General features: G+C 49.1%; 5 protein-coding genes across 5 annotated transcripts; 1 reads left to right on the plus strand and 4 right to left on the minus strand.

The window, feature by feature from the left end:
- Positions 1-3345: 3345 nt before the first annotated feature.
- On the minus strand, positions 3346-4620 carry FIBRA_02664 (uncharacterized protein; the record flags this gene model as incomplete). The annotated part of the gene is made up of 1 exon (XM_012324520.1): positions 3346-4620. One exon carries the CDS (start codon positions 4618-4620, stop codon positions 3346-3348), a length of 1275 nt encoding a protein of 424 aa, XP_012179910.1.
- Positions 4621-5168: 548 nt separating this feature from the next.
- On the minus strand, positions 5169-6482 carry FIBRA_02665 (uncharacterized protein; the record flags this gene model as incomplete). Its single annotated transcript, XM_012324521.1, has 1 exon — positions 5169-6482. The coding sequence occupies one exon, from the start codon at positions 6480-6482 to the stop codon at positions 5169-5171; it is 1314 nt and encodes a 437-aa protein (XP_012179911.1).
- A 775-nt stretch (positions 6483-7257) lies between these two features.
- Positions 7258-8928, plus strand: FIBRA_02666 (uncharacterized protein; the record flags this gene model as incomplete). Its single annotated transcript, XM_012324522.1, has 7 exons — positions 7258-7535; positions 7582-7666; positions 7971-8110; positions 8157-8189; positions 8247-8332; positions 8387-8754; positions 8812-8928. The coding sequence occupies 7 exons, from the start codon at positions 7258-7260 to the stop codon at positions 8926-8928; spliced, it is 1107 nt and encodes a 368-aa protein (XP_012179912.1).
- A 285-nt stretch (positions 8929-9213) lies between these two features.
- FIBRA_02667 (uncharacterized protein) lies at positions 9214-10387 on the minus strand (the record flags this gene model as incomplete). The annotated part of the gene is made up of 6 exons (XM_012324523.1): positions 9214-9341; positions 9401-9466; positions 9533-9584; positions 9682-9951; positions 10022-10169; positions 10224-10387. The coding sequence occupies 6 exons, from the start codon at positions 10385-10387 to the stop codon at positions 9214-9216; spliced, it is 828 nt and encodes a 275-aa protein (XP_012179913.1).
- Positions 10388-15311: 4924 nt separating this feature from the next.
- On the minus strand, positions 15312-18264 carry FIBRA_02668 (uncharacterized protein; the record flags this gene model as incomplete). The annotated part of the gene is made up of 16 exons (XM_012324524.1): positions 15312-15442; positions 15502-15594; positions 15652-15775; positions 15827-16148; positions 16205-16362; positions 16415-16583; positions 16640-16858; positions 16918-17001; positions 17049-17092; positions 17153-17244; positions 17301-17362; positions 17429-17558; positions 17622-17721; positions 17781-17819; positions 17879-18031; positions 18103-18264. The coding sequence occupies 16 exons, from the start codon at positions 18262-18264 to the stop codon at positions 15312-15314; spliced, it is 2082 nt and encodes a 693-aa protein (XP_012179914.1).
- Positions 18265-18609: the final 345 nt, after the last annotated feature.

An 18609-nucleotide genomic window follows, 5' to 3' on the forward strand; every position in this document is an offset into this window, starting at 1 on the left:
TTGAGTGCTTTGAGGATGGAGCGTAGACGATGGCAGGTGGGGTATATGCGTACGGAAGCTGAGACTGTGCTCGCGACGATGGGTGGTGAGGCGCATATCCCATTGCTGGGTCTGCAGCAGTTGCAGGAAGAGGTTGTGAGTGCGAGTAGGCCATTTGTGGCGAACCCGTCACGGCAGGGATTTGGGATGGGTCAAATGGGCGTCTCGGTAGCGGGGCAGCAATGCTATGCTGCGAGCGTGCGTGCGAAGGAGCATGTGGGATTTCATTTGTGTGGTGGGTGCGCACGGATGCACTGGCACTGTGGCGCGGAGTGGATGCTGGGAGGGGTACACCAAGCGCCACCTGCGTTGGTGAATAGTACGATGGGTTGTGCGCAGCAGTACCAATGGATTGTGGCGTATCGTCTCCCTGCCTCGACGGTAAGACCACTATGCTCTCTGGAGAACGCGGTGGTGTTGCAGGCTGGTGCGCGGCTGCAGAATGGCTGGGCGCGTAAAAGGGTGGCTGGGCGTGGCGGGATGAACCATGGGCTGATCGAGAGGCCATGCTTTGAGCATGCGATGCAGATCGAGAGCGAACATGTGAGGGGACATGATGCGGAGGAGGATGGTCGGGCTCAGGTCTCCCGTTCGAGCGCGACCTCGAATGGGACTGGGAACCGTTCGTAGTCGGACGACCCGAGTAAATGGGAATGTCGGGCCTCCCATCGCCGTACCGCAACACCATGCGTGGAGGCAGGGAGTGGGTGCTCTCGTCGTCCGAGTCAGGCCCATAGCTGGGCGCGTCAGAGTCGCTGAGCGTGGAGGGCGGGGAAGATGGTGAAACAAAGGCCAAACTCGCATCGTTCTCAGAGTGTTTACTGACCCACATGGCAGTGCGTTCGCGTGCACTCATCCATTCGCGTACGGCCTCTGAAGAGGTAGTGTATTCGGTCATGGTGGAGAATACAGAGACTAGACGGGATAGCGTATGGAAGAGCGAGCGTCAGTGTATGCGAACGGTCGGGAGAAAGAAGGGATATACGCGGGCGAAGAGATATTCTTATATAGAGCGGGCATGTCAATTTGGGTGCCGGGCTGGCAACTGAAAGCGGACCGTGATATGGATTTGAGCATAAATTACACTAGGAAAAGTAAATGGAATGTGAATATGACGGATTGTGTATATAACGGGGATAAGATGCTGAGAGCTGGTCCCGAGATCATGATTGAAATGAGACGGACTCCGGGGGCGAGTTCGAGATTATCGCAGGAGGACAGGAACGTGTTTGCGGCGAGGCAGATGGCTAAGGATCCAGACTCTGTCCCAGCCCCTCCCTATTTCCCTTTCTGGTCATTTCCTTTCAACTCCGCCCCGGGCGCTTCGTATCTTCAATTTCCTGCTGCCGACATACAAAGTGGCTCTTCCTCCTCCGCTCCCCAGGCATCTTAAACATCAACTTGTGGACAGAAATGCACTGTCCTTCTGCAGATAGGCTCTTGCGCTCCGACTGCATCGCAGTCTTTCATAGGCGCACTACAAGATGCTATGCTCCGCCGGCCTCTGTCCTCCGATATGAACGCTTACTTCTCCGAGTCTGACGAAGCGTCCGATGCTTTGTGAATAGACTCTCGCTGACTGACCACACGAGTGACGCCCCGGGCTTCTCAATGTTTGTATTTTCGTCTGACGATGCCAAGAGCATCCCAACATCCTCCACACACTACGGCTGACAGCCTGAGCGCGAGACCACGGCCTCAGTTCGTCACTACATCTAGCCCACGTCTGGAGAACTGCCATGGGTCCTCTTTCTGGCGCACGCATCATGCTTGTCTATCTTTCCAGACTGCTCCACATGTGCTGTGGTCCTAGGAGAGTGATATCTGTATCTGGTTCAATCCAACGACAACATCGAGAAGTGGCGAAGCCGTAAACACAGCGCACTGCCTCGCTACTACCGGACGAAAAGGAATAAGTATGACTCGCTCCAGTATGTGCCTCGTGTTCCCAGCGCTCTCGCGGACAGTCGCCGAATTGATAACGAACTTTCATAGAAAAGGGACAGGGACACCGAAACCCGCTTCATCAATCACCTGGTTCGTCCTCCAACGGACGCGTTGCTGATTTGTGTCTCCCGCGTTCGCTTTCCCAATTCTCAAGGTTCGAATAATTAATGCCCATGTGACGCTGCAGGACCGATGCGTGCCACGCAGACTCAGCTTGCCGCAGTCACTTCTCTACGCATAAGAAGGCTGCCTTGTGGCAACTCGGCAAACACGGCGCGCACTCTGGCTGAGGATCACTCGTCGGAAGGTGCGTCATGGCACGTATAGATACCGATAATGATCACCGTGCCGCTCAATATCCGTATGCGCTCGCAGGAGTATCGCAGTCTATATACTCTAGTGGTATTCCCGCACGACTCGAGGCATCGTCCGAACTTCCCTTCGACTCTATGACATGCTATGCTTTCATCACTAATCAAGAGGAAGATGGTTGATACATGGTCTTTCATATGAACTCAAGCCCCTTGCCCTACTCATGCATGTCTACCGTCGTCGTCTACTTTCAATGGGTATCTAGAACTAGCCTGTCATGAACTCTAGAGTCTAGTGCGCGGGTCTGGGCTATGTTGCAACCAGTCGAATCTAGAGCCATAAATGCACCACTTATGTCTAGTTGTCCCTGCCTGCCACACTCTGCCGGATGAGGCCGAACCTCAGATATGTCAAGCTCATTACTCGTCGTTTCATTGTCTCACGTTATATGTCCTCCGTCCTTGTCAACGTATGCTGCGCAGAGTCGGGTCTCGCTGGATTCTGTCTATCGTTGTGCACTTCACGATAGACGTATCTGGGCAACCACGACGGTAGGTTTCGGGAAGTTACTGACCGTGTCTGTCTCACAGTGACGCGGTGTTGTTCACGTACTGCGGGTTACCGAGATTATCATCCGCATTCCCTCGGAAGCACAAATATAACTGATAATCTCCACTCACATATCTCATCGCTACTGAAGTGATATGCTTCTCAGTGTGCATGCCGCCGTATCGTCATTGGGGCTGGTGCCGCCTCCCAAGCCTACCTCGTTTCGGTCGGGGTCGCATGAGGATGCTCTCGGTCAAATGGTGGCGGTCTGCTGACGCCCAGTGCGTGTCAAGTCGACGTAAAAAGTCACATTGTCCTTAGTCTCTTCTCAGGCTGTCTTCTCTTAATTTGAGTCTTTAGCCGCTTGCATTACTTGCGAAGTGAGTTTCCTGCCGCTGCCGTGTTCATGTCCTGATAAGTACCTGCTCGAACTTATTGGTAATTTACAGATCCTGATTCGCTCATATATATTGTACAGGCTGTCCGTCACTATGCCATCTAGAAGAGTAGTCTGCAGTAGCCTTGAAAGCCTGGGATTAGTCCATTTCGAGCGAAAGGGTCCAGCCCACCTCCAAAGACGGCATCTTCATCCCAATTGGTGCCATAATAGGCCTCCTTTATTTGTCTCCTCCACAACAGCGTCCGTGGAAGGGCCAGTTTCACTTTGCGTCTCACCAAACCAATTCTCGTCGATGATACCATAGTACCAACGATATTGAGCACGAAGCTTAACTCTTGCCTACTTCCCAAGAGGCCAGACAATGCAGCATCCATCCGTCCCAGTCGCATCGAAGAGTCGTGGTGCAAGTCGAGCAATCTAAGAGTGATGCGCACCTCCTGGAGGCTAGGAAGTTTCTGCTGTATCATATCTTCAACCGTGAGAGGCATCCATTCATGCGGAAATTGTTTGTTCCATTCGGAGAGCACGCTCAAATCTCGCGAATCTGCCCTCAAATGGATGGTCTTCAGCTTGTCCATCCTCGAAAGGTTCCATCCAGGGAAGCCACCGAGATCACTCCCCACCGAGAGCACTAGATGTTCGAGCGTCGGCGCTGCGTGGGTAAGCAAGGCATTCATGGCTTGGGCTGGGTTTTGAACAGAGTCTTCATAGCAGGTGAGTGCCAGCCGGCGAATAAGGAAATCGTTGTGTGCGCGATTGAAAAGGAGCCACGAGGCGACTGGTTGTGTGGTGGTGCATTCAAGCGTGTCCACTGGCCCGATAGCTCGGCTATAAATATGCCCGCGCTCGTCCTTCGACGCGGTTGATTTGCAGTCCGGGGACTCAACGAGCCGAACAGCTAGCTTCCTCAGCCGCGTGCATGCACCCAGATACGTCCAGAGATCTCCAGCAGGCATGGAGATGTTCAAGAAGCTCAGCTGCTTGATATTAGATAGCAGACGGGGTAGCTCCACCGTGATCTTCAGGGACAGTTTGGGAAAAGTGCAGGCGCAGACTATAAGGCTTTCCACTCTGTGGAGGGTTTCCAAGATCCACAGCCACTCTTCTGGAAGTTCCGATTCCTCGAAGCTTACTGGTTTGCCCATCAGGTTCAGGGCACGGACATGACGCGCTATATGGGGAGACGAATAGAAGAACGAGTTCCATTCTGCATAATGTGCGAGGCGTTTGACGGTAAGTGATCGGAACAAACGAGACTGAGCGCGGCTTGTCCAGACACGGCCGATCAAAGCACAGGTCTTGAGGCTTTCACGGTCGTCTTGGAAGACGTCGACAATATGGTCTCGTAGTTCTTGAGGGATGTGGGCAGCCATGTCTGTGAAGCGAGTAAGCAATCTTCTTACGATCTAGCACGAAATAGCCCACATTCTCACTTATGAGTGAAGGTTTATGCAAGGGAGAGATTATGACGTCGCAGGGTTTCTGTGAATAGAGGTAGCGAGTCCAAGAGTGGTAGCCATGCCCTGCGATTTATCATCAAAAAATGGTGGGCCATGGCCGTCCTTGGGTGGCCTTACGGGACATAGCACGCCGCAAAGCCATCGATATCAGCGGACAATTGTGGCGGCCTTCGCTTCAGCATGTCAAAGCCACCTGGCCACAAGCTATCGCGCGGATTTGGGGCGCGGTGACCGGAATACTAGCATACCCACTATCTTGTATTCGGATATCACTTCCTTTGTTTCCCACAAATGCCTAGCTCCATGTAGAGCGCGGGTCACGAGTTGAAAATAGTGAAAACGCGACGTCGACGTTTCTGAAGACGGGTTACTGGTGGAGGTGTGGCGCTCATGCTACGCAGGTGTACACGTTCTCGGACCAATGAATACGTGAAGGAATCGTATTAATAAGACAACCCCCCTTACACTATATTACGATCATACACGGGAATCACTTCAAAACCACCGAAGTCCAAATCCTCGTCTAACGGATAGCATCTGAAAGCACATAGCCGGTAATCCAGCCTAGTGGGAACAACCCGGAATTGATCCCTATTCTTGTTGGGAAACACTTCTAATGCAACTTTCCGCGTTTCCTCTTCCCACGTATCAGAGCCGGTGATTTCAGAGACGTCAAAAATGACAGTTAACTTGGGGTGCTTTTGTCCCAAGTTCGCCAGGGCATCGACGATTGGTGGAACGCTAGCCAAGTTAGCCGGGATATCAGTGGCTGATGGGCCATCTGTCAGGTTAGTCGGGGTATCAGCGACTGGTAGAACACTAATCAACGTCGCAAAGCAAAGGCTTTCGATCGTAATGTGCACTTCTTTCAAGCTGGGGAGCGTACAGCTGGCGATATGATCGAAGATGGAGAGCATCCAGGTAAACTTATGCTCGGCTTCTAACGAATAAGTGGGCCTCTGATCGATATACAGAGTCGCCAGTTTATCCATTCCTTCTAGATTGAAATGTTCACTCCAACTAGGAGGAAGGGCGCCGTGAATCGAGAATTCCAGGTGCTCCAAGGTTGATTTAGAGAGTGCGAGGAATGTGCCCATGTGGTAGTCAGAATCCGGGTAGTTAGAGGAGCAGGTCAATTCTAGGTCGCGAATGCACATTTTGAAGGGGCTGCTGAGGAACCATGTCACTATCCTCTCCGTATAGGTGCATTTGAAGGTGGTCAGCGTTCCGAAGCCGCGCTCAGACACATGTATCGGAAGCGGAGGCATAGGGGGTAGATCAGGATTTCCAAAGGTACACTCTCCGTTTCTCTCTGTGGAGACCATCCAGAGGGATATCTGGGAAATTTGAGTGCATGCCGAGAACAGATACGTGAGATCTACTTCGGGAATGGCAATGCATCTGAGACGCAGCGATCTCACCACGGGAAGTAGGTCTACCCATAGCTTCTCCGTAGGACCCAGGGCCCAACATTCTACCACAAGCTCTTCTAGAAAATTCAGGTGAGTAAATATCGGTGTCCACTCTTTCAGTCTTTCCCGCTCCCCGGGTGGGGCTGGCTCATCGCCACGTAAGGTAAGACGCCGAATGTAGGCAGCGATTCCAGGAGATGACTTCAGGAAAGACTCCCAACCGTCATACGCTGCAACACCCTCCACAACGACCGAATGGAACAAGTGCGTACGGGCACGCGGAGTCCAATCGCGACTGGTCAAGGAACATGCTTTCAGACTCTGACGGTCGTCTTTGAGTGCATCGATGATGTCGTCGCACATTTCGGGCGGGAGTCGGACCATAACTATAACAGACTATTTTCAGCAGTGATGAGGGTATTGCATGATGGCTTACTATTCGGCTATGTTCAATGCGTAGAAGTCTATGTCTGAAAAGATATCAGTCTGTTTCATGGCGCATGAGTTTTATATACAATGCAGCTGGATCCTCACCGCCACACTCGATGTGGCGAGGCAAGCGTGCATGTGATGGGTAAGAATCCACACAGGCCATGGCGTACGCTGTACAGTGTATTGCCACGAAGGTAGTACTAGTGTTCTCACCGGATGATCATGGAGGTCAGAGCCTGTCCCATATTAGGACAATGCTGTCCGAAGTTCAAGGCCAGCATATTCTCAATATGGAAATAACAGCGCCACAGTTACATTCTCAAGTCTTCAACTACGTTTCACTCTGATTGGTGAACGTACTGGCTGCCTCACCGGCACCACTCATCATCATGCAACATTTTGATTCTTCACAAGACGAGCCACCTCAAGAGACGGGAACTCGAGGTCTATGGTACCCCAAGCGGTCCTTTGTTTCCGTGAACACTCGCTGCGATGTGGGCCATGTTGCCGTTGAGTTGGTGCGTTTATGTTCAGATCGATTCCGCAACTCGCATCACCATCATTTATACGCAGAATATTTTTCTTTGTCAGTTTTCCTTAACCAGCGGCAAAACGGAAGTATGTCATGAGTGAGCCATGACGTCATACTCGGCGCACTAACAGAGCCTGAATGCACCACAACCGAATTGTTAACCATCAACTCGTCATGTCGAACATAACCACAGGCCTTGCGTATTCTACAGATTCAGCGGGAATGCACCCGTCTCATACACTTCCTATCAAATTGCGTGCCATAGCCGAAGCGAGATTTCCTTTCGCCGAAGTTGGCTTTCCTGACCTGGAAGCGTATGCGGAGCAGACATTTGAAGGGTATCAGAAACTTGATAGGAGAGGAAAAGGTGATATTGATAAGTTGTTGAAGGCCACTGGAAACATAAGGGTGCTGTGTGAGGAGCTCGGGCTAAAAGTGTTAGTCGTCCATCCGTAAGTGAACAGCCATTACCATCTATTCCAGCTGAATTTCCCATAGATTCTCTGAATTCGAAGGCTATGAAGATGTTACCAAGAGAGAGACAGGGTTCGAAAGGGCTCATGCGTGGTTCAAAGTTCTAAAGGTGAGCGCTTCTATCTGTCAACTTAGCTTTCAACCCAGCCATTCGAAGGCGTAGCTTGGGGATGGCAAATCTACGCCCTACAGACACCGCGATAATATTCATTGCCATAAGCACCATATGTTTAATACTTCCTGATGCGCTTGATGGCTTGCGAGATACTTTATGTAGGGGCTTATATGTTAATCATGGCATATGAGTGTGTCTGAGAACCATAACCGCGGTCGCGAATTATTGATATCTCTTGTATGATGCAATATTGTCGCTTCTTTTTGGTGGTACGCAATGCTAACCAGACTTTTCACAGGAATTGGATTGTCAGATGTTGCAAGTTGGTTCATCTGACGACCCAACAACCAGTTCGGACCACAATGTGATCGCTCGAGATTTGAGACAGCTTGCAGACGAAGCTGCCGCTGAGGATCCTCCTATCCAAATGCGAGTAACGTCATTTGACTTAGCAATACTTATTCTGATATCCTGCATTTACTAGTGCGTATGAGATGTGGGCTTGGGGTAGTCATGTGTGAGTTTAGGCTATCCTTGCATAATCAGAATAGACCTGATATTGTGTGTTCTTCAGTAATACTTGGGAACACACTTGGGATATTTGCAAGCGTGTAAACCGGCCCAACTTCGGGCTTTGTCTCGACACATTCCAGATATGTGGTGCGTTCCCATCACTGTGCTCAAGGAAATGTTGATCACATATGACATTTGCAGCTCGCACTTACGCTGATCCAACATCACCTAACGGCTTATTGCATCATTCGCCAGGAGGCTCTGCGCTCCATACACTCGGCATCTCGCTCTCGGCGCTTGCTAAGACGATTCCGCCAGAGAAGATATTCTATCTGCAGATATCTGATGGTTCTCGCAGACATGATGTCGACGCACTGATTAAGAGCGCCGCGGAGCAGAACATCGATCCCTTGTATGCGTGGTCGAATGCATGGCGTCCATTGCCATATCAAGACGAGATCGAAGGGCGCGAAGGCAACGAGGAAGGTGCCTATGGCGGGTATTTGCCTGTAGTTGCCGTGTGTGAGGCTGTCTTAAAGACTGGGTGGAGGGGACCATGGTCTTTCGAGGTGCGATGGCCTTCTGGATGTGCAAATTATTCGGAATTCTGAAGTTATGCTCGACAGGTCTTCTATGAGGCGGACATGTCGCGGGACGATCCGGAGGTTCCACGGAGGTGGACCCGTTCTGCGAAGGCCTGTTATGATAAAATTGTTGAAGCTGCTACAGACGAAGGGTTTTAGGTCTGTGGATAGCTGACTTAGTACCTTAGTGATTCTTGATGTAATGTTATTATGAATGAATCTAAGTCGCCAAATTCACCGTATTGTCGATCACAGCAGTCGTCCGGCGGTTATCAATACGCTATCAGTACATATATTGTGCAATTCTTCGTATCAACGAACCGTAAGGTTGGTCGCATATTCTGGTTAGTGCAACTCATACAGCGCGATGCACAAAGTACTAGGTGGCAAGGATTACAGGAAATACAAATCATTTGACGATCATACCTAATGGGGCGACACGCTTTAGATATCCTTGGGTGGGTTAGCAGTGACGCCCCATAGATTGATCTCGCCTATGCATGCTTGTCTGAAGATGTCGCTAGCCTCCTCGTAATGATCTTTCCAGCCCTCATAATAATCTTGGAAGAATTCTAAAGAAATTAATTAACTTAGCAGCGTTAGGTATGATCGTGCTAAAAACAGTACATACTGATTTGATCGTTGACACTTTTAGGGCTCAGGTTGGCGGTGATGAACGTTTTATACCAAGGCGCAGCTGAACATTATAAGATTATCACGCCAAATTAGAGAAATGCACGGTCAAAATCAGTCATATGCTCACTCTTGTCTACCTTCGGGTCTTTCGACAGCGCATCTGCGATCTGATAGTAGGACTGGGGTGGTTAACATGTGAGTACAGAAGTTAGATTGCTGTAATGGAAGTGGTGGACTTGCTTGGAAGCACGGAATCATCGCGACGAACCCCATAACCCAGTTTTCGTGCTCGGCCTTACTGTGCTGGAAGTCGGTATAGTCATTCAAGGTGCTTGTTGGCTTGGATTTGAAAACAATCTTGGGGTCGATGCCTAGGCCCGGCACGTCGGCGTCTGGTTTATTGACGCAGGTCGCCAAAGAATCGATGGCGTAGTCGCAATACTTCTGAGCCTTTTGGATTATGGATACGTACTCAAACACGTCATCAGTCTGCACGGCTCGGTCAGACTGATACCCGACATCCCGAGTGCAGTACATGAAGTCTTGCTACAGGCCAGACGGCACATCAGACACATGATCAGCAGACTGGCTGGTGGACGTCGCAGAGAATACTAACTATCATGTACCATTTGAAGCCCTTGACTGCTTCGTCATAACCGGGGTCGCCTTGCTTCAGTGTACCCATCTTCAGCGCGGGGAACGTGTTGGTAAGTAATTGGTCCCAGAGAGCCTTATTATCGGTAATCAGCCTGTTCACGAGGTCCCTGAGTATCGGCGAGTATTAGTACATTATTAGTGCGCAATCAAATCGAACGTACTTGTTAGGATCATTATCAGCGGGAGCGGGGCCTTGTGAAGTATTCGTCTTTACATCGAGCTGGTTTGGAGGGGCTTTCTGCTGACGGCGCATTTCAATGTCGTGGAGTGCGCCACGAATCCGAGCATGAACCTGGGGAGCAGTTGAGCTCAGACGAGCAGACATAGTGATGACTCAAAATTGAACAGCTGGCAAATTGAGATGTAGGGTCGTAGGATGAAAGGTCCTGTAGGTTATATATTAAGGCGATGAGCGTCTTTGAGACTGAAGGACAGACACATCTTGGAATCGTCGGACGGCCATAAAGATTCCCCGATTGACATCAATACAATTCCCATATGATCTTACGTATGACTGTCGCGGCATGGCATAGAACCGACCTATATCATGTTAGGAAGGGAGATGGAAGACCACAAGTCAAAACAGAAGCAGCGCAAACATTCATCGGAGTGAGCACATCAGTCACATTCGTTGGACGGATGGTATGGTGTCCATTGTGATCTAATGCACAGCGCTTTTCTATTCCAAGCTATACACCTCCAATACAGCGGCTGCAAATGAACAGACTCACTTGAGGCTAGTAATACACGGCGCGTGATTGACTGTACGACAGATGTCATACAATACACGTGCGGCCGATGCCGACTGAGAGGAAGATGCAATGGGTGAACCGCCATGCCCTGTGGTGCCTCAACGAGAGGCTGGGACTCCAACTCTAAGGATATCGTATCCGATACCTTAGTTCCTCCGTCTAGATGCTCAGTGTGAGCGACTGGAACGGGCGTTTTTCGCAATATAACACGTGATGGAATATAGCTGTTCTGCGCAGGCCCCTTCTTCGATGAGATGTCATGGAACATACTATGGGCAACGAGCGTCGAGGGGTAGGTCAAAGCATACTTGATCAAATTTTAAATATCGGCTTGCCTGTCTTAGGTTAGTCAATCAGCGGCCATTTAGAAAAACGTACCAGTGAGGTCTTGAACCAGAGCAGGGTCGTGTTTCTCAACTGTATCGTTGCCGAAGTCCATTCCACCGCCAATGCCATGCGGCATGCTCAATGATTCATGTCTGTGATCGAGAAGGGATTCTTGGCTGGTCAAAATACGTTGCAATAGGGTCCGTCTCACGGTGTCATAGCATAGCCAAGAACCTAAGTATAGTCAGCGATTTGAACAGTCTCACTGCCAGCCTTGGCCTCAGCAACGTCACAGTTGAGTCCGGGACCACCGAAACCACAGCGGGCAGGCCGAGGCAAGCATGTCACAGCGGAACACATGCGTGACGAACGCGTGATTGACAGATCGCCGCGAGGAATGCCCAGTTTGCAACTTACTCGACTACCTGTGACATCCGTGATGCATCACGTAAAATCCTCAATTATCGGACAGATAAGGTCAGACAAGTAGAGATAAGTACAACCGGTCTGCGAGCGATGTATGTATGATATGAGTAGGAGAAGTGACAGTGTGATGCAATATGACGAGACTATGATATGAACAACCGTGAAAAATATGAGATGATTAGTTAGGATAGCTGCATATCATCAAGCTCTTCTAAGATATTGTTGGGCAGTACACAATGGCCATGGTATCGCTTATTCGCTCATGCTGCTTGCTTTCCAGTTAAACCTTTGCGGTATGCATCCACGAATCGATGTGAACGAGTGTAGGTGGAGCTACCGCGGATTGCTTACCTTGCCATTTTCAAATTGTTTGTCATCTTGGCCAGACTGAGACAATCGCCGCCGGGCTTCCTTCACAGAATACTTGCCTAGGTTTGCAATACTCGCACCTGCCCGCTTCGTCCGCTTCGGCATGCTCAGTCAGCATTGCCCTCTGATGTGCAAACGGGTGATTATTTGAATGTCCTCTAACAACCAGACTCCTCCAGGGATCACGTGGAACGTAGGCCCAAAGTGGATCAGTGTTGAAGAAAGGTAGCGGGTGGTACTGAAGCAATGGTGAGGAGGTCACAGGCGGCGCATGAATGCCTAAAGAGTAAATTGTGTCGGGTGAGCCACACGCTGAAGGAAGCGGCCTTTTTCAGCCGCGACATCCAATGGTTTTCCACCTATGGCAAACCGACAGTCGACTCACGGTGTGCATTCTTTAATCGATGCGAAGAAACATTCTTCCATCAAGAACCACATTCTTGATGACCCTGACAAAGACCTGCTTGGCAAGATACGTCGTACATGGTTTGAGGTATGTCCCCTGTTACTGATATTCATTATTCCATTAACAAACAAACTATGAGAAAGAAATACCGACGTCGGACTAAAGCAACGACAATGTCACGGAATTTGATGACGAAGGCACGACCTACTCATCTCCACAAATTTTTGACACCTCACGTTCTTCCATAGATAGCAACTCTTCGACTCTGCACTCGACCTTCCCACGTGGAGTTTTCCTGACTGCGATCATACGACGCGCCATCTCAACCGAATTAAACAAGGAAATTCACTCCGCGCTATTCTCGTTCCTGCGTTTGATCTCTCCTGTGACTCTATCCATACTAATGATGTCGACAACCGCCTGAAAGGAGCTCTTGTGAAAGCAGTACTCACTTTCAATCCACCACTGAATCACATGGTCCAACAAAAACGCGAGTGACAACTTCCATGCCGACATCAGTTCCCTTGACATTATCTTTCCTCCCGGATACGAATTGCAAACTTCAGGAAAAACCAAAAAAACGAAACGCCTGCCCCCGGAAATAGTCGAAGCGCGAAAAAAGCGCACCTAGTCATCGTTATTACGTCTCCGCTTTCCTCTACTCTACCGTTAAAATATTAAGTCGCGATCATCTCTGCGTTGCACGACTGTCTCCTGATTCTCCATTCAACAATCAAGACGACCGCTGAATCCAACTCCATATATAGATATTTGTCACTATGCTCATCCAATCCCACTCACAGGATCTCTGATTAATTCCGCGCTGTCTTCCCCGGCTGATACCTATCATGCGCGCCACGAAAAATAGAAGAGCATGGGGCCACTATTGCTTTTTTAGGGTGGCAGGTTTGGCACCGAAGTATGAGGGGGGAGAGACCGTGAGGTAGTCGAGTATGAACTGGGCCTTCCTTACTGAAGTCGCGATCACCTCTGCGCAGCCGCATAGCTGTCTCCTGGTTCTCCATTCAACATTCAGGATCCGCTGAATCCAATTTCACATGTAGATATTTGTCACTATGCTCACCCGATCCCACTCACAGGGCCTCTGATTGATCCCGCGATGTCTTCCCCGAGTGATACCCATCATAGTGTGCGCATCTGGTAATGTTTGATATACTTACGCTGCTTGGGGACGCTCATCAGTAATGAGACGGAGAGGGTTCACTCGAGGTTTAAGACTACTTGAGACTGGTCAGATGCCCGTTTATACCCTCAACCTTCATAATCATGCCCGACCAAATGGAGACTAATGTGTTAGTCCATCTTATTATGCGTCGTCCCTATCTCATTGACAACCCCGTTTTTTCAATCTATAGTTATATGGCTCTGTCTATAGGAGGTATCTCTCCTTTTTATCTTTATATCATCCCGGTACTCACCGTGAACTCTAAGCCTTGACGCTGTTTGAATACTGCATTACGTTCGACATGGAGGTTCGCTGCTTCTGGCAAAGAAAGCTCTCAATGGTCGCGATCCTCTTTTTCCTGAATCGCTATATTTGTTTGATAAATCGGGTCATTGTCCTCGTGGCGTTGCTCCCCTGGCAAGATGTATCAGTGAGTGTGACTTCGCACTTTCTCGACGCTGCTATATCCGAGATGCGTCATCAGAGGTGGCATTTATTTAACGCATATCCATCCACTGGTATCTGAAGCTCATGGAAAATAGCTGCGCAATCATTTTCTGGTTTGAAGGTATTTTCTCGTTCATAGGCCTCATCGCTGCTGCTGGTTCGTGCTTTCAAGATCATCCGGGATTCGATTTGTTGATTAGGGTTTGTTCCATCCTACTAGCATTATTGACGATCAGGACATTCGCGCTATGGAATGGCAATATCTGGTTATCCGCCTTGGTATTGTTGTTCAGTTCGGTATTGCCCGCCACAAGCTTAGTATGTCTTCAATCTTGATACGCCCCTTTTTCTCTAATGCGGAGCGCACGCAGTATTTGCTATCAAAAGCTAGAGTAACAGACTATGTTAACACCGACATGGGTTCTTGTGGCTATTCATTTCCCTCGTAAGTGTTTTAGCATGCCGACCTCTCTCAGTTTTATGAGTGACGACTTATGTTACAGTCCAAGTAAGTGGCTCCCCATATGGAATTGGTGCCTAAACGATTGGATGGACATTTGTCTTCCGGCTAGGTATGATTTGGGTACTTTACGCTTCTCGCGGGACCAGCATAGCGGCACAAATCCTAGTCATGATTATGACCTGGATGAAAACCTATAGTGCTCATTGCAACTTGAGACAACTTTGTGGCGGGACAGGCCTTATGGGACCTATTCTCAGGGACGGTACGCCTATGTTCTGCTGATGCAAGTGCACATTTTAAGTGGGTACTTATAACAGGATTTTTAATTTTCTTGTGAGTTTTCTTGTCACGAGAAAAAAGACGGCTTAGCGGATTTGACTTAGGAACGTGCTCATGTTTAACGTGATGACACTGATCGGCGATATGGTGAGTCCCATAATATACATATGCGTTGAACGCTACCTTACCGCGAGGCATGACATGCTCCCAAAGGCATACGGTCTCACTACAAATCTCGCAGACCTTGTGGCGTAAGTGGATAATGAATCAATTTAGGACCTGTCTGATATATTACCTGTCGGCAGGCTGGAGGGGATCCTTTTGTCTCGATTTATGCTCGACCTTCGCACCGCCGCTTCTAACCCCACTTCAGAGTTCTTTGTTCAAACTTCAGTCACGTTTATTGCAGTTGAAGAGATGGGCGCCCACTTTAGCGTTACAGATTTTGGCAGGATGGAATAGAAAAAAGCGCCAGTTACTTTCGGTAATATATTCCCATCATTCTTACGCGCAGATTGACAGACAATGCAATATACACTATGGACTTTACAAATTTGAACCATGATCATCATTGTATCTCTTAAGCTATACCCCTCAACGTCGATTTCTACTTTGTCCTGTAGATCCTGCGGGACCAACGGCTGCTCCCTTTCTCATTTCCTCTTCATCCAATCCAGCTTCTGCGAGGATCCTCTCGACCTCCTCGAGGATTGGCTTATACGCGGCTATATTGAACAATTTATTAGTAGGCACTGATGACGTTTTGCAGTTCAGTAACACTTACCGTATCTCTCCTCAGCCTTGGCGAATCCATCTCGTCGAAGTTCTTTTCCCCGATTGCCGCTGTTTCCGTGGGCTCTACCGGTCCAATATTCACCTTTAATATCAGCAAGGTGTAAGTTCCAAATCCTGAAGTAGTAGCACAGCAACGTACGTGAACGAGCATAGAACATTGCTAATGTCTCTCCGGGCAGAGGCGTACTAATGATATCCTCCGCAGACCGCGTAGCGTCTTTAGCCACCCCCATGAATGCCGCAGCCTGCAGGCGGAGCGCATCCTGCAATTCCGTTGCTGTGAGTATGATGAGTGATGATATAAATTAGCGCACCTTCTCCGTTTTGAGTGTGCCTTGCTCAACAACCTCTACCTCTGCGTCTTGATCTGCATCCTCTGCGGGTGCAGGGGATTTAGAAGCTACAGCGCCAGGATCCTCTCCTTCGGATTCATCCTCGCCCCCTTCGCCGTCGTCGCTGTCGCTGTCGTCGTCATCGTCGTCGTCGTCGTCATCACTGCTTTCTTCATCGCCTTCCGCCGCTATAGTAATTCCGCTGCTCTTCAAGCAAGTATACCTATCTAGCTTGTCAAGCTGCAATGAGTGAAAATCGTCGAGCGTATATTCTCGGGATCCTCGTTCAAATATACCTCCATAGCTGCCAAGGTCCCGTTATTAACATCAGCGCTGTAAGATCGCATGCCGTAAACATACATATAAAGTGTGTTGCGCAGGACAGCTAACATGGCATTGTAGCGTGGCATGGGTCTACTTATATCAGGGTCGTCGAGGTCATTCTCAGGATCTACGGACGCTGAAGCAGGAGCAAGAGGAGTGCCTGATTTCTTTTTGGTACGGGCTTGGATTGTAATCTGATTCTATGATGGATCTCTAATCTGTCATACGGAAGAGGAGATAACTCACCTCATCTCCACTTTGCTCTGAGTTACCTTCGTCATCTTCCTCGTCGCTCGACGGGGCTCGCGCCGGAGCAGGAACAGACTTTTGCTTCTTTGCACCGGTAGATTTCTTCTTAGGTCGCTTCAGGAGCATCGATATCCAGCGTCCATTCCCGCTAACCTGATATCCATACCTAGGACCAGACATCCTCAGCTGCAGCAAAACCAGCACCGTGGGTATCATGCTTACAGATCATTATGAAAAACACTTTCCATTGTTTCCTCACTCGTGTCCTCGTCCGTGACGCCTCCGAACAGTATACCTGTGTTCCTTGTCGTCCACAAGGTCATTGTACATCCAGATCGTAACGAAGGTGCATATGCTGTTGATGGCCTCTTTCTACGCTCCCATTTTAATGTTAGAGGTTCGGCTGGCGCCTTACCATCTTTGGTCTCGTTGACTGTGATTCTATGTCGTCAGATAGTATGAGCAACTATCAGGGCAGTGACTTCACATCTAGCAAGTACCTCAGGAACCACGTATCATCCAACATGACTCCTATCGGACGACTACCTTTGTGGTATTCTTTGCAGTAGCCACCTTCATGCATGCTGGTTCGAATCACATGAACGCAACGATACTTGAAGTAAATACATACCATGTAAGAGTATTCCATCTGCTACGGGAAGAAATGAGAAACCGCTACGAGGACTGAGGTACATCATGATGAGCATTTCTCTTTCGGCCTGAGATACAACACACTAACGACGGCTTTCGCTCTGCATCCCTGAGCTCCACTTGCTTCCATTTATATTCTTGAGTGTCGAAAAGCCAAAGATCGTTAAGGTAATTTGCTGGTGGGTGGGTCAACGTTAGCTCCACTAGAAGCAAGCAAGAGTGGGAAGCTTACTCCTAATTCCCGGATCGTAGAAACCCCCGAAAAGGACAATATAGTGTTTCCACATCGCCATCCTTCATAATTCAATCTTCAGTCGAAGATCAATGAAGGAAATTTGGTCAGCTTGGACCTTGACTCACCGATGTCCCGAGCGTGCGGTTGGCTTGATCTTGGTGTCAATTCGATCCCATGCATGCGTTGAGATGTCAAAGCACCAGAAATCGCGATAGTGGTGAAATGAATTCTGGTACAACGACGAAAACTCGCCACCTATAGGAAAAGATAACTGAATTGCTCGTATATGATATGCATGAAGAACAATGATACACGCACCGAATAAGAATAACTTGCCACCACCTGCCGGAGATGCAACTAGAGCATGCGCTGAACGTGGCCCAGGGCATGTTGGTGACACAAATTTGCGCCACTCATCCTGGACGATCAGAAAGACTGTAAAACTAACTATGACTAATTCTCGTGCGGCGTACTCACCTTATCCGGTGAATATCGAAATACGTCGTTGTAAAAATACTAACATGATGGTCAGATTCCTAGCTTATAGACATGTCAAAGTTTGTATCCTGACTCACCGCCTTTCCATCGTCACTGAAGAATTCGCCTCCAATACACCACAAGTAGTTCCCGCTCGGACATGGCGTAAGGGTAGCATTTGCGCGTCGACTTGGAGGGCCTTCCACAAGTTCTTCTGTCACCTTGTGCGCTTCTTCCCACTCTCTTTGAATCTACTGATTCAACATGTCAGACGGCTCTTCAAATCAGGGTGCCACGTGGACCAAAGCGGAGAGGGACACACTCTATCGAGGATTCCCTCTAGATCTTGATCGTCTTCATCCTCCTCCTTTGACTTTCCCACTTTCTTTTTGTCCTTCCGCTGTACCTTCTGGGCTGCCTTTGCTTTCTTGGCCGCCTTTGTGGCCGCTCTCGACGCATCTTTGCCTGGCTTCTTTTTCGCCATCGGGAAATGTATGAAACTTGCTCTCCGTTCACAAGATACCTCCGGAGTTGTTACAATTATCAAGAGAAGGCTGTGATTGTACAAAAGACAAAGCGACGATCACGATGTCAGCGCCGTCACAACTCACACGACGAAAAATAAATCATATCGCTCCGAGATCGCGGATGATGTCCGATCGATCGAGGATGATTATCGGAGGGAAGAACAATATAATTATTTATCAACGTGTTGCACAGCAGACGACAGCAGTGATCAAACTAGATACCGAGAATCTAAGGAATATATACCTCTAATGCCACAGCCGCTACAACATTCATTTAAAACATCGGCGGGGGGGCCCCCCAA

The sequence above is a fragment of the Fibroporia radiculosa genome (genome assembly GCF_000313525.1).
Source record: "Fibroporia radiculosa TFFH 294 genomic supercontigs, scaffold1400, whole genome shotgun sequence".
Classification (NCBI taxonomy): Eukaryota; Fungi; Basidiomycota; class Agaricomycetes; order Polyporales; family Fibroporiaceae; genus Fibroporia; species Fibroporia radiculosa.